Genomic DNA, 14,188 nt, shown 5'->3' on the forward strand with positions numbered 1-14,188 from the left:
TTTGTTTGTCTAGCTATCACATTCATTTGGGTCTTGGATAGCGGCAACATTACATGTAACAGAAAACAGAGTCAGTATCGACAAGCCATCATGGTTGGAAGGCAAGACGCAGAGAACTCGGTAGCTGAAACCGAGAAATTTATAATATGGTTTCATTTTGTTTCTCCTTTTAACTTTTAAATTCGACCGTTCTATTGTAAATTATAGGTGTTAAACATTATCAAACAGGGAAGAAGCTCCCTAAACCCTAATGAGTGTCGATTATACGGAGCATGGCGGTAGTGATTTGGCAAAGCTTGAAACAAACAATGTGGACAGAAAATAAGTTCCATCACTTGTTTACACTCAAATTAATATTTTACTGGACAGTAATTGTCTATGTGAATATTAGTTAAATTTATGGTCCACGTCATACCGGCGAGCCCGAAATAATAGGTTTACAAGTGATGGCCCGCCAGAAAGTCATGCGAGCTGGACAGTCCGCGTACGAATGGACTCCGCATAATGGACTTCGCGTACAAGAAGAATTTAATTGCTGGGGGAACACCTCGCCCCGATTTGGAACACCTCGCCTCGACTTGGCATCGCACCCCAACTTGTATATACAAGAGCACGTGCATGGCTTGTGGTCCTTTAATCACATAAGCATCTCGATGGCATCTCAAAGGCATCTCGCCAGCATCCCGCCGTCCCCTTGAATAAAGAAAGGAGCGGTGTTTAATTGCATGATCGAGCCGTACGTGAGCATGCATGGAGAGAAGCATATGATCATTCCTACTTCTATATGATTAAGGAGATGTATGATTAAGATGGATTTGGACGGGAGTGCAATCATGTTTGACACATAGACGTGAAACATATGATTACTCCTAATTCTAGTTGATTAAGGAGATATACATGCAAGCTGTGCATATCTGTTTTGCATACACGTCCAGAGTTATAGTATTTCAATTGAAGAAGGAGACAATTATCCATGCTTGGCTTGAAGGACAACACGTGCATGTGTTGCTTGCATGGGAAGGGGTTGGTTCTATTCCTTAATCATGTATACATGATACGTATGCACATCTAACAGGATAAGCCTAGAAGGCCTTTAGGTCTCCACGAAGTGATTTACATCGCCTACGCCACGTTTATCGTTGAAGACTCCTACAAGTCTTTGACATGCTTTGGGCCAATACCTGTGGCCCTAAGTAATTCTATATAAAGGAGTTCGAGCAGACACACTACACACAACAAACAATACAACAACTCAACTCTACAAAATACAATACAATTCTCGACCTAGTCGAACCTCAGACGCTCCCCGGAGCTTTCCTTTCGTTTCCCTGTACGCTCTCCGGAGCTTTCTCTTTTTTCCTCTCCTTCCCAATTGAAGCTCTGCTCGATCCTACGTCGAGTATCGATATTGTGATGCTCAGGCGGACTACTGTAAGTCCTTGCCCAGTACGCAAGGCGAATCTGAAGAACCCTACGGTGGAGTTGGTGCTCTCTCCATCCTCAGTCGCTTGATTAGAAGCAGAAGGCTAAGTGCACCCCGCTACTACAACCACTACATTCCGTGTCCGCGCGGTGGCCCGCCCGCAACAACTAAAAGAGACTTTGCACGCCCAGACTTACCGGTGTGGCCAAAACATCACTAACACTTTGGTTGAAGAATGAGCACTCCATGGAGGACATTATAGAAGCATTCGCTCAGTTCATTGGGTGTAAGAATGGAAATCATGGAATCATCTCGGTGGAGAAGTTGTCAGTTTTGGCATTGCTAGAGCAGCTGCAGTCAGGGCTGAAGAAGTGGTCAAGAATGTAGGTGTTGATGCCAATTTAGCTACCCCATATCTCAGACCAAAACAGATAGGGATGGGGATCGGATGAAAAATGGTGACTGCTGCCTGGAGTTCAAGTTCATAGAGAAGTTCTGAAGTTTACCATCAGTTTTCTGTAGAAGTTGACTTTGCGGCCTGAACGACAAAAATCCGTTGGATTGATGTGTACACAAATTTGTTTTCTCTTATTCTAAAGGGTGTTATAGGCGTCTCATAGTTTGGTAAATCTCATGACACAAAACTTGAGCATCAGTTTAGACAAAGTGATAGATATATTATGTAAAAAAACACAAATTCATCTTTCACAACATAGTTCATATAACTGGTCAATGAAAAAAAAAAGAAAAAAAAATATCAAATCAAGCCAATGAATATTGAGGACTACATCTCATTTTGGCTGAAAACATTTATTCATGTTGGCAGGTGTTAGGGTTGTACAACAGCAGATTTCCTTTTGCCGCAAAATCAACAATTCAGAAGACCACCATTCCATTAATAGACAGACTTGTTGATCTGAACAACTACATCGGTACATCCACTATCCTATAACATAAAAACCTCTGAAAACAAAGTATTTGTACTTCCATCAAGTAAGAAAAGTATTCATCAAACAAACCACAGCCAACCAAATTTTGCATAACATCAGAGAATCACTGCATCATTGTTCTAACGAGATACACAGATACCTTCAAAACATAAATCATTCATGTTGGTAGTGGATGACAATCAGATCTACTTCTTTTCCTTGTCAGCTTCTGTGTTGCTCTCCTTTTGAACCGGTTGAATTCTCACATATGGATTCCTAGTCAATGTCTGTCCTCTCAGTGCAGCAACATAGCGGTCATTTGTGTTCTCTTTCCGCTGCAGCTCCCCTAGGTATTCTGCCAATCTTTCTTTATTTGTTTGTCCCATCATCTGATTCACGGTTTTAAGCAATAAACTTCATCATTTCTCTTCAAGAAAAAAAATACCAATACGAAACAACATAGACTGAAATCCATTTTAACTGAATATACGCCTTCATAAGAACTGCTATTAGAACTTAAAGCTGCAGTGCTCAGGATATGTAACATGTGATATATTATTCATTGCTTCTTGATGGAGGACAGGGATTTAGTACCAGATAAACTAAGCAGACTTTGTTGTAAAGATTTGTTTTCTTTATAATGAGTTTCAAGGTCAGAAACTTTGTCAGATCTAACCATAAGGCCAGATGTTTCATAAAAAGATGCACCGGTATCTACATATAGATTATATCAGAAGACACATGATCATCGTAAAAGAGAAAACACATCCCAGGACACAAAATACTTAACACAGCTTAACTGCAGCATGTGTGAAAAAGCCAAAATGGGGGAAATCTGAAAGCAAAATATGAGGCTGCAAGTAACAGTATAGGAGGGAGGAGGGGGTTGCTATAAACGTAGTGAATGATACTCTTCGCAAAACTAACTCAGACACCGGAGAACTGCTATTTGTTCAATTGGTTCCATTAACCTACACCAACCGAAATTACTAGACAATCCGGCACTTTGCCGCATATACTAGCAAGCAAAAATCTTCCTTACAGCCTGAAGCTTACTAATACTAGCATATCCTGCATTATTTGAAATCTCATAAACAATTTACAAATTACAGCCTACAAATACTAACAAAACCCATTACTTATAAACCCATATCAACAAGTCAACAATGAAACCCAACTAGCAACCATCCATATTCAACTCACTCTGATCATCAACAGCAAGTTCCTTTATTTTATTTCCCTAGTTCAAGAATCAATAACATTTCTTGAGCTAGATGATAAACCACTAAAACCCATATCTCAAATATCAACTATAATTCCACAAGCTCAAATTGGATAACGTACCAGGGTATCGGGTCGGGCTTTGCGGCGTAGCTCGGCCTCGAGCTCCTGGTTGCCGGAGTTGGTGGTCTGCATAACGAAGTAGCCGATAATACCCGGGATGACGCCGCATACGGTGGCGAAGGTGAAGAAGAAGGGCTTGGAGTCGCGAGTCTTGGTCACTATCCACCTCCATGTCTGGCTCTTCAACAGAATCGACATCTTCTTCAAATCGCACGAATTCGCTTCCAAAAGGTTTTCCAGTCGGGTGGGTTCATCAGTTTGTTTAGTCTTGATTGGGCTTTAGTTGGGCTTCATTGTCTCCAACTAAATTGCTGGTTTACCATACTCTTCTTGGAAGCCCAACCGATTTTACGAGGCCGAAGAAAATCAAGAAAAAAACATGCAAATAAATTGCTAATGCGTAAGTTGTAAGTTCAACTCATTATCTAAGTTTTTCATTTGATCAAACAAAAAAAATACATAGTACGATGCGTCAAGCTGAAGCTGTTCGGAACAAGACTCGCACACATCTATTAGTATTGGACATTGATCATTCAACAAGAAGCTTAAGGTTTTAACTCTGTTTTAGACTAGTAATCCAAGTTGTTTATCACTTGGAGAACGAAGGGATACATCGTATTCAACAGGAAATACATGAATAAGTACCTGAAAGTAGCTGTTAAAGTTATTTGAGGGACTGTGATATAGAATTATGCCTATGAAGTTTCAATTAGTATTGGATTAGGATTCACTTGTAGGATTGAATTCGATTGATCCATTGGTCAATATTATAAATAGGAGGCATTAGTGCATGTGTGTTCTATGTCGTATTTTGCATCAAGTTATAAACTCATTCTATTGCTTGGTATAGACACACAGAAGACTCCTCCTTGTATTATTGATTCTCCAAGTTTGTGTGCAGTTCATTCAAGTCTCAAGAAGATGTCTCATGTCTGGAAGCAAGATAGCCATGAAGGGAGATTGGAGCGATGAAGGGATACTACTGGTCTAACTATAACTATATATACTTCTACATAATTTCATGATGTTCTTGATATCAGGTATGTGTGATTTTAATATCTATGAATAGGTCTTCATGTTGGGTTTCTGATGATTTGTGTTAGGATTCTGCATATCATCTTATAAATGGTATCAGAGCTTCAAGGTTTTCGTAAATTCAAGTTGTATTTTTAGTATTTACTCAACAACAAAATTGATTAGAGAAATTTTAAATACACACCCTTAATATCTTAATACACACCCCTTACTTAATACACCACCTATCAAGTTTTTCATTTCAGTATTATACTTAATACACATCCCAAACTGCCTAAAATGCCCTTAATTTATGAAATATTATATTATTTAATATAATTAATGTATATTTACCATTTGGTACCTATTTTTACATATTATTTCGTCTAATTTTTGTTAGAAATTTTTGGTTATCATCATTCAATTTATAATCAAATGATTATTGTTATATCCCAACTCCAAATCACCAATACAAGTTTTTAAAATTCACACGCTAGTAGAACTGTAGAAGTACAGTAGCTATTGAACATAGATAGCTATTATTCGATAAAACATGTCATGATAAAGATGCAGCACTCGACAATATGATATGCAAGATCAAACTAAAGCTGATACAGATACAAAAAAAAAAAAGACAACCCAAATGAATTGTGGAGAAGAGTTGGGGTTAGGGGAGAAGACATGTTTTCGACGATTTTAGGGTAGAAGACGTTGAAAAGAATACTTCTAGAGTTATTTATTTATTTTTTTAATAATAGATGTCTGTTTTGGTTATTTAACTTACCTACAAAATTTTAATAGAAACATAAAATAATAAAGGTGTGTATTAAGAGATTAAAGGTGTGTATTTAAAATTTCTCAATTGATTAAAACTATTTTTCTAGGAAACCTAGATAGTACTTGAACAGGTTTTGAGCATGCTTTCGTCCGCTAATCCATCCATCTATTTTAGCTCTAGCCGTCTAGGCTAAAGGATTGCTGAATAAAGATGTGACCGTTGTATTTTCATAACGGCCAGTTTTCCTGTGTTTTGCGTTTTGTTGCTAAAAGAACAAAAATTGAGTTTTATTCTTAGAATGAAGGGTTTCAAGTCTCTTGATTTAGACAAGAATTTAGTTTAAAGGGCGCGCTGCAATTGTTTGATCGTAAATTGTTTGCATGTTTTAAATTGGTGTTGTGCGTGCGTGCTATAGCAGAGGAAAATATATGTTCTCTAGATTTAAACTAGTCAATTTTCGATTTTGGGAAGTTGTCATATGTAGAATCAAAAATTGACTTTGCCTTTGCTACAGCATGCACACACCAAATCAAATAGTTTTTGATAAAAAAATCACAGCCATTTAATGAATTCTTGTCTAAAGCAGGGGACTTGAATCCCTTCATTTTGAGAATAAAACTCAGTTTTTGTCTTTTTTAGCCCTAAAACGCAAAACACCCCGAAAACTAGCTAGCCGTTATGAAAATACAATGGTACTGATGCTTCCTATTAATAATGGCCAATGGATCGATTGGTCCGACTTCAGTCACATACAAATGAATCCCTCGTGTTCTTCAAGTGATATACATCTTGGATTACTTATATGAAACAGAGTTTAAGCTTCTTGTTGAATGATCCATGTCCAATACTAATTGATTAACAGACTGATAGATGCGTCCTTTGATTTTACAATTTTAACAGACCATGATCACAGATCATCGCATCTCTCACATTCCACAGCTACACTTTTATGAATGTACGTATATTAGATTCGTTTGGCAGCCGGAATTGATAAGATTAGGTTTAAATCGCTCTGTATCAAATTATCCCCAACTATTAGTCTATTATCAGTTTATCACAACAATGCGGTTCCTTTTGTGCTTACGTTATAACTGTAGAGTAGGAACTGGCTGCAAAAGTTTATAGTTACTATTGGACTTGGACTCTCAAATCGAGTTCCTTATTAGTTGCGGCTGCAAAGTGCAGGGCACCAAGCTCCCAGATTTTGAGTTGGTCCCAACTTTCTTCAAGCTGATATACATAACTAAAGCTGTTGCAGTTAGTGATGAGCAAATGACAGATGTATCCTCAGAGGGATGGGAGCTGCTAGCTCCCAGAACCAAAGGGCCAGAACCCACATGAAAGCTACATCGATCTCATTGCTGCTGGGATAAAAAGAAAGAATCAGCTTAAACATTTGTCTTTTCTCTGCACAAACTAAAATGATAGATATATTGATAGAGATGGATACACAGAGCCGACATTACTGGAATCTTTATACCTATATTTATTCAAAGCCCTAGTCTCCAACTATTCTTTCTACAGTCTTCCACAAGTGACAAACCCACAATCCCCCACCATCCCAATCTCCTTTGCCCTTTACTACCTTTGCTTTATCTCTTGCCCTTAACATGATCATCATCGTGTGAAAGGTTGCATGGCTTTCGAAACTCTCTCTCTCTCTCGGGCACGTTCAGAGAGATATTTTACTGATGAATGATCTAGATCGAATCATGATATGGGTGCCTACTTATGGTAAGAGGTTGAATCAAAACATGGTTTATTGAGAAGGCATATGGGATTTGTCACTGGATTGGAGAAATAATGGAATATCTTTACACATAAAATGATCAAAAGCTCCTCCTTCAAGGTTGATATATCAGGCCAATGTTGTTCTCCTTTCGTTTAAGGGATGAATATTGTGCAGGACGGTTAGTAAAGACTACGAAAAGATCTTTCGGTAAAGACCTCAGAACCCCTAGCTGAGTATAATTTCGATCCCTCTTAATGTAATTGGTCATGTACAACTCATTTGATGTCATGCTTGAGGTGTTAAAGCCACAAAGCCATTTAAAGAAACAAAAGAAAGCATACAAAGGCCTGTTTTTCTGTCATCATGCCTATAGCTAGCTTCACCTCTCATATATCATTTCTAAAACATAGAAGCTCGATCTCCTGCCACCAAGAAGACAATTAAGTGAGCAGAATGCAAAGAAGCACCTTTTTTTCTGTCTTAATTATGAGTACTTCAACGAATGCAAGTTCTGATTTTGTACCACTTAACTGAATATATATATATATATATACACACACACGCACATAACTATTTCTAGGCGCATCAGCACTCCCCAAAATGTTGAATCACTCAGCAGTGCCTCTCCATTTACGTACAGAGATGCAAATTAATCCATCAATTTATTCCCACGGCATATTTATCCTTATACATGTCGAATCACTCAGCAGTTCATGCATAATGCAAATTTATCCTACTCACACAGACTGGCAGTGTGAAATATACATGCTATCTCTCATATAAACTTTGACAGAGACATGAAAATCAATCTAGCCATGTACTGTTATACAGTTTTTACAAATCATGCTTTCCGATTCAAGATTGAACCTTAATAACTAACTGGCAGATCGATGTAGTATCACTTTCTCGGTGACTACTGCGTTTCTCCTATCTCTCCTCTAACCAATCATGTGTATGTCAGTGTGACACTGTGTTTGCATATGAAAGAGAGAGAGAGAGAGAGAGAGAGAGAGAGCTGAGAAACCAGTCAAAGATTTTGTAGCGTAATCATTAAAGAGATTAAGATGTCTTTAGCCAACTGAAAATGATATTTTAAGTAAAGGAAACTAAAGGTTCACTATAGAGAACAAAAATTGCTAAAGAAAAAGCATTCTGGATTGCAGGAAAAATCATCAAAAAAAAGAAAAAGAAGACCGTGACGGTGAGCCAGGTAGATTTGTATTTGTTCTTATGGTGATCATGGGTCCCCAATCAACTCATCAACTGTTGAATGATAAAAGTGTTCTTTTCCCTTTGTGATACAAATAAGAAAAAAACTAAAGAGAAGATGATGATCATCAGAATTTATCTCATGGCCCCAGCTTATACCTGGGTATACCCCATCGAATTCATCCATATAATCATGTAAAGCAAAAAAATCAAAGAACAACTGAATAATAATCATCCATATACGTTTTCTGGGGATGTAATATTCTATGATCAGTACTTGTTTATTCATGTCCATCTGCAATCTTGGATAAAACTTGATCAAAAGTATAATCTGATGCTGTGATTGCTAACATGCATTACTTCTTTTGATTTGTGTTCAGAATTATGCATGAAGTACGTATGAATAGAATTAATTGATCTTAGGGTCCATTTGATTTGAGAAGTATTACTTTGGAATGATTATTGGAGCAACAATCATAACGTACAGTTTGAATGTATAGTGTTCCCATTGATTTTTATACTAAAAAGTAGATCGATCTTATATATATATATATATATATATATATATATATTATCGATCAATCGTATGGTATAATAAAGTAGAAATACATGCATAGTTTATAGCTTTATTTTCTGGGAAGATTACTAGATATTTCTCTTTCAAGGCATGCATGATTAAGAATTAATTGTCTGCAAAGTGTGACTAGCTAGTTACTATTTCATAACATTCATGGTCGATCGACGAGCTTAAATAATTGATTATAGTAGTTCTCTTCACTAGCTAATATCAGTTCCCTGCTATATATATACTGTTGTTACTTTAACAGACAACGAACAGAGATGCTTAACTAAATAATTAATTAGGGTTCTAGCTCAGTCCCCCTAATGTGATTCATGAAATCTTAAACAGCTTTCTCGTTTATCCTGTTGGGTGCATGGCATGGGTTGGAGATAGAGATAATACAAAGAGAGATGTATAGCAGAAATGCAACGAAGTGAAAGATCAGGTTATGAATTGAAGAGTAGGAAGAACGCAGTGCATTCTCATATAAAAAACGTGTGAGGATCGGAGTTCTTTTCATCTCTTCCCTTGCGCTAAGTTGATTTCTAGCTATACAAGAATAAATGACTGATGGGTACGTTTATGCAAAGTAAATAAGAATGAAAAAACACAATATGTATTTATGAGAAAATTACAACTAGAAATCAAAATGGAGGGTACTACCAAAGTAACCAAACTATATATCTTTATAGGTAAATATCAAAATGGCTCACAGAAGCAAACTATGCGATACTTTCATCTCTTAAAGGAAGAATTAGGGTAAGAGCACTGCAGATTCATAGAACGACACGGGAATTAGGGTAAAACATCGAAATGGCTCAGAGAAGTACTGCACCGTATTTCTTTATTTTTTGTGTATGATTCGGAGTGCAATTAAATTAAGAGGGAGCTAAGTAAGTTAGGGCATAGTATTGCGTGTTGTAGGGTATGGACGGTTGGGTGGTCCACAGAGCCTTTCATGAGGCCCCCTTGATTTTTGTTAGTTTGTGAGCAGACAAAAGCAGCGAAGCTTCTTATCCCCTCCTTCTGGGTTTTCACACAAACCCTTACACATAGAATCTCTTCAAAAGCCATACATCCAAACCATCACCATCTTAATTATATTCCCCTCTCTCTCTTTTACGACCTCAACACATACCACTCTTCGCTCTGTAATACCCTGAAAATCAAAGGCCAAGTATCTTATATATATATCTTTGGGACCAACAGTGACCTTATATAGTCCATTATCGTACAAGCCAGTTTAGCTCACCTTCCATTCTTTTGCTCCCTCTGTCTTCTTTGCTCTCTCTGAATTTCTCTGTAGAGTTTCTTCGTCTCACTCGAGTAGTACTGCAATGGCACCCATGACTCTTCCTCCTGGATTCAGATTCCACCCAACCGATGAAGAGCTCGTTGCTTACTATCTTGACCGGAAAATCAATGGCCGCACCATCGAGCTTGAAATTATTCCAGAGGTCGACCTCTACAAATGTGAACCGTGGGATTTGCCTGGTATATATGTGATTTCTATTCTACTATATACGTAATTAAACAGTTAAACTGTTCATCATGTTTGACATGTTTACTTTGTTCACTGCAGATAAGTCATTTCTGCCGAGCAAGGACATGGAGTGGTATTTCTACAGTCCGAGGGATAGGAAGTACCCAAATGGGTCGAGAACGAATCGGGCAACTCGGGCCGGGTACTGGAAAGCCACCGGAAAAGACCGGGCGGTGAACAGTAACAGGCGTGCGGTTGGGATGAAGAAGACACTGGTGTATTATAAAGGGAGAGCTCCTCATGGCATCAGAACCAACTGGGTTATGCACGAGTACCGGCTCACCGACTCTGTGTGTGGCAGTCCATCATCATCTTTAAAGGTAACTAACTAATACGCAGCGCGTTCTAGTTCTACCCCATCTGTGATTTTTCTTGATCTGATTACATGGAGAGGGATCCCCATGTACGTGATTGAATTTCATTTTAGTAGCTAAGCTTTAGGGTTTTTTGAGTCCCAAGCAAAAAGAAATTAGCGTTTGCAGGGATATTTATTCAATTCCCTCCAGGCAGCTAGCAATCTAATATGCAAGAGTTCTTGGTTCTTAATTACTTGGATAACAATTGTGAAGGGACCTAAAAACCCCCATCTGATGATATGTAAAACCGTAAATTACGCAATATTTGTTGTAGTATTGCAATGGGATGTAATTAGGAAGCTCTGGAAAATCATCAAAATTAGTTCTGAACAGGTGTAAGCTGTAAGCTAGCAAGGAACAGTAGTACTGGAAGATCGAACTGTTTCATCTCATGCATCGTCTTTTATGTCTCGATTCGGCTCAAATAAAGTAGATTTGATCATCATCTAGTCTATCTTTTTTTTCTTTTTTTGTTGCTTTGATTTTTTCTTTTTCTTGTCCTTTTAAAGGAATAGATTATCAGCATGAAAATTAAAGACTATTCGGTCTATACTTTAGCTGCTGTACTTGCACCATATTTTTTAAGATCACTTTAAAATCATACACATATCTATGCTATAGTTTTTTTCCCCTCTTCTTTCTCGACTTGCTTTCTAATCTTTGTCTTCCTTGTGTTTCTTACATGAATTGCACATGTAATTTTGATTAATATAAATGACATATTAACGTTATTTGATTATATTGAACCACAGGATTCATATGCATTGTGCCGCATTTTCAAAAAGACAATCCAAATACCCAAGAATAACAAAGAAGAAAAGACAATTGGGAACACTCTCTTGAACAGAAACATTTTAGGGAAAGACAATAGTACTGGCATTAACAAGGGAGAAGCTTCAAGAGGGATAGAAGCTGATCAAGATTATGAGAATTATTCTAATCCTGATTATCCCAAATTTCTCTCTGATACATCTTCTTCTGATCTCACTCAAGGAACACCAACTGAAACTGGCATAGCAGATGACCTACAAGCTCCATTTGCTTCTGATGAAGCTAACAGTTCAGCTAATCTCTACTCTCTTGGTGCCCACGGCTCCTCAGATAATCTATTTCAGGTTTGTATATACAAGAGCTATAGCTAACATATGTTTTCATAATTCGATCTTCATATATAGTAAATTTAGGCATATATGGTCTCATGTTAGACACTCATATGCTGAGTGACATGGTAATGCACAAATTGGTCATTATATATCGCATTATATGTACATAACTAATTAATATTCTTATGACAGAGGTCAATATGAGATATAAGTCATATAACCCTATTCAAAACAAAAATGAGATATAACCCTATGTGATATTACAATTCACTTTAGAAATATTTAGTTTGACAACCTCATAGTGTCGTCGATTTTGAGATAAAATTGCATGCATTTACATGGCATAAATTAAAATGATTTTTTTCTTTTATTTTTCAAGTCTTTTTGAAATCTTCGTGACATGATTTTCTACTTTCATATATAGTCATATACTAGATATAATGCTTGACATTCACACTTCGCATATATAATTTTGAAATCAAGTTAACAATTAGTCTTGCATAAAAACGTCATGGCCATTGGCCAAGGCCACATTCAAGCACGCGCAAACCTTACTATGACTAGTTGTTGGAAGTGGCCCGCGAAACGAGCCCTCGTAGTGTATCTTTCTTTTGATCTTAAAGTAACAAAAGACTCCCTAAATCACCCATCTTTTGCTAAAGCTAAGCTTCCATCTAAAAATTTCTTATTTGCCTGACTCGAAGTCTCGACTGAAGCTTTCTTCACCATCTTCTATAACATCTTTTGACTGACTTAGACATCTTTCTTCCTCATTTTCCTCATGGTGTTCCTCTCAGCCCCCAATGACTTTTAATCATGTTCCTGATAATTTGAAACCTAATATTCATCCTCCATTCTCTTTTAGATTAATAATTCTGGTCCCTATACTTCCAGAAATGAGTATTAGAGATGTCTGATTCATTGTTTTGTTTCTTCCAGCACTGAACTTCTAGTGCTGCATCTGGCTGAAAAGTTCTTCATATAATTAACGGTTTTGTTGCAGTAGCTAAATACCATTCAGATTCTGGAAACACCATATGCAGATTTCTTACAATCTTAGAGTAACATTTGTGAACATAATTGTCTATGTTCAGTATGCCAACTTTTAACTCTTGACAAAATCTTCTTCATGTTAATTTGTTTCGTTCATCATTATCTGTTATTGTACTTTTCTCACTAATCTATGATTCTGCTTTACATTTTTTCACCTTGAGTTTATTTACATAATGTTATCCTGCTGGAAGTTCATTGCTGTATGCATTGCCAAATTGTACTGCAGGATACATATATGCCGAATGACACAAGCTTCCAGAATTACCAGTTTCCTTACCCACCTTTAGAACTTGAAGACTTCCCCATGATTAACCTAGCTGTAGAGATGAACACACTGAAGCCCCAAATCATGGACGACTACATCTCATGCGACAAATTGAAGGACTACATGAATGGAACATTGGAAGAGATCTTCTCTTTGTGTTCCTCCCAGGAAAACAACCATGTTGCCCTCCCCATGCAAGACTAGCTAAGTGCTACAGTAGCTAACACCCATATATCTTCAAATATACTACAATTCATTGACACAAAAAAGGTAGGAGTTAAAATTGGTTTCGGCTAAATAACCAGAAGTGGTGTGGATCGATTATATGTGCATGCCAGCAATGATATCATCATGATAAGGCTATATATATGTAATGGACTTCACAATATAGAATGACGATGAGTCAAAGCATACACTTTTTTTGTTTGTTCTTTTTGTAATTTTCCTTTTGATTTTCCCCCCTTTTCTCATATTGTTGGTGTGGAATCTTCTCGATCAAGTCAATTTTGGGAACAGAAATTGTTGATCTGTTCATTATTAACTGAAACAGTATTACAACGGATACTATGCAAAACCGAATTAGCTTGCCCACACGCGCATAACGGATTTGAATAAGTTGGCCCTATAAACTCAGAATTTAAAACCTTCAGTTTGCTGCTATGTTAGTTTGATCACTTGGGCTTTCATTTGCTGCCAGCATTTTCTGAAATGAATTACTACATGCAACTATATATTAGTCTTGCATGTGCTATATATGCTGTTACATTGCTAGCTGGTTTATGTCTACAAGCTCTCTTCCAGATTGTTTGCAATGTTACGGTTGCCGTTGTCTTCTACACATGCATTTATGCAGAAACATGCTCTTCGGCTATATATT

General features: G+C 37.2%; 2 protein-coding genes across 2 annotated transcripts; one reads left to right on the forward strand and one right to left on the reverse strand.

The window, feature by feature from the left end:
• Positions 1 to 1,230: 1,230 nt before the first annotated feature.
• Positions 1,231 to 3,971, reverse strand: LOC101299359. The gene is made up of 3 exons (XM_004293834.1): positions 3,697 to 3,971; positions 2,513 to 2,741; positions 1,231 to 2,386 (listed from the first exon to the last, which is right to left on the reverse strand). Exons 1-2 carry the CDS (start codon positions 3,892 to 3,894, stop codon positions 2,559 to 2,561), a joined length of 381 nt encoding a protein of 126 aa, XP_004293882.1. The 5' UTR covers positions 3,895 to 3,971; the 3' UTR covers positions 1,231 to 2,386; positions 2,513 to 2,558.
• Positions 3,972 to 10,328: 6,357 nt separating this feature from the next.
• On the forward strand, positions 10,329 to 13,791 carry LOC101311254 (NAC transcription factor 29-like). Its single transcript, XM_004293787.1, has 4 exons — positions 10,329 to 10,485; positions 10,574 to 10,854; positions 11,643 to 12,005; positions 13,273 to 13,791. Exons 1-4 carry the CDS (start codon positions 10,329 to 10,331, stop codon positions 13,513 to 13,515), a joined length of 1,044 nt encoding a protein of 347 aa, XP_004293835.1. The 3' UTR covers positions 13,516 to 13,791.
• The last annotated feature ends 397 nt before the right edge of the window (positions 13,792 to 14,188 follow it).

This window comes from Fragaria vesca, linkage group LG3 (assembly GCF_000184155.1).
Source record: "Fragaria vesca subsp. vesca linkage group LG3, FraVesHawaii_1.0, whole genome shotgun sequence".
Lineage (NCBI taxonomy): Eukaryota > Viridiplantae > Streptophyta > Magnoliopsida > Rosales > Rosaceae > Fragaria > Fragaria vesca.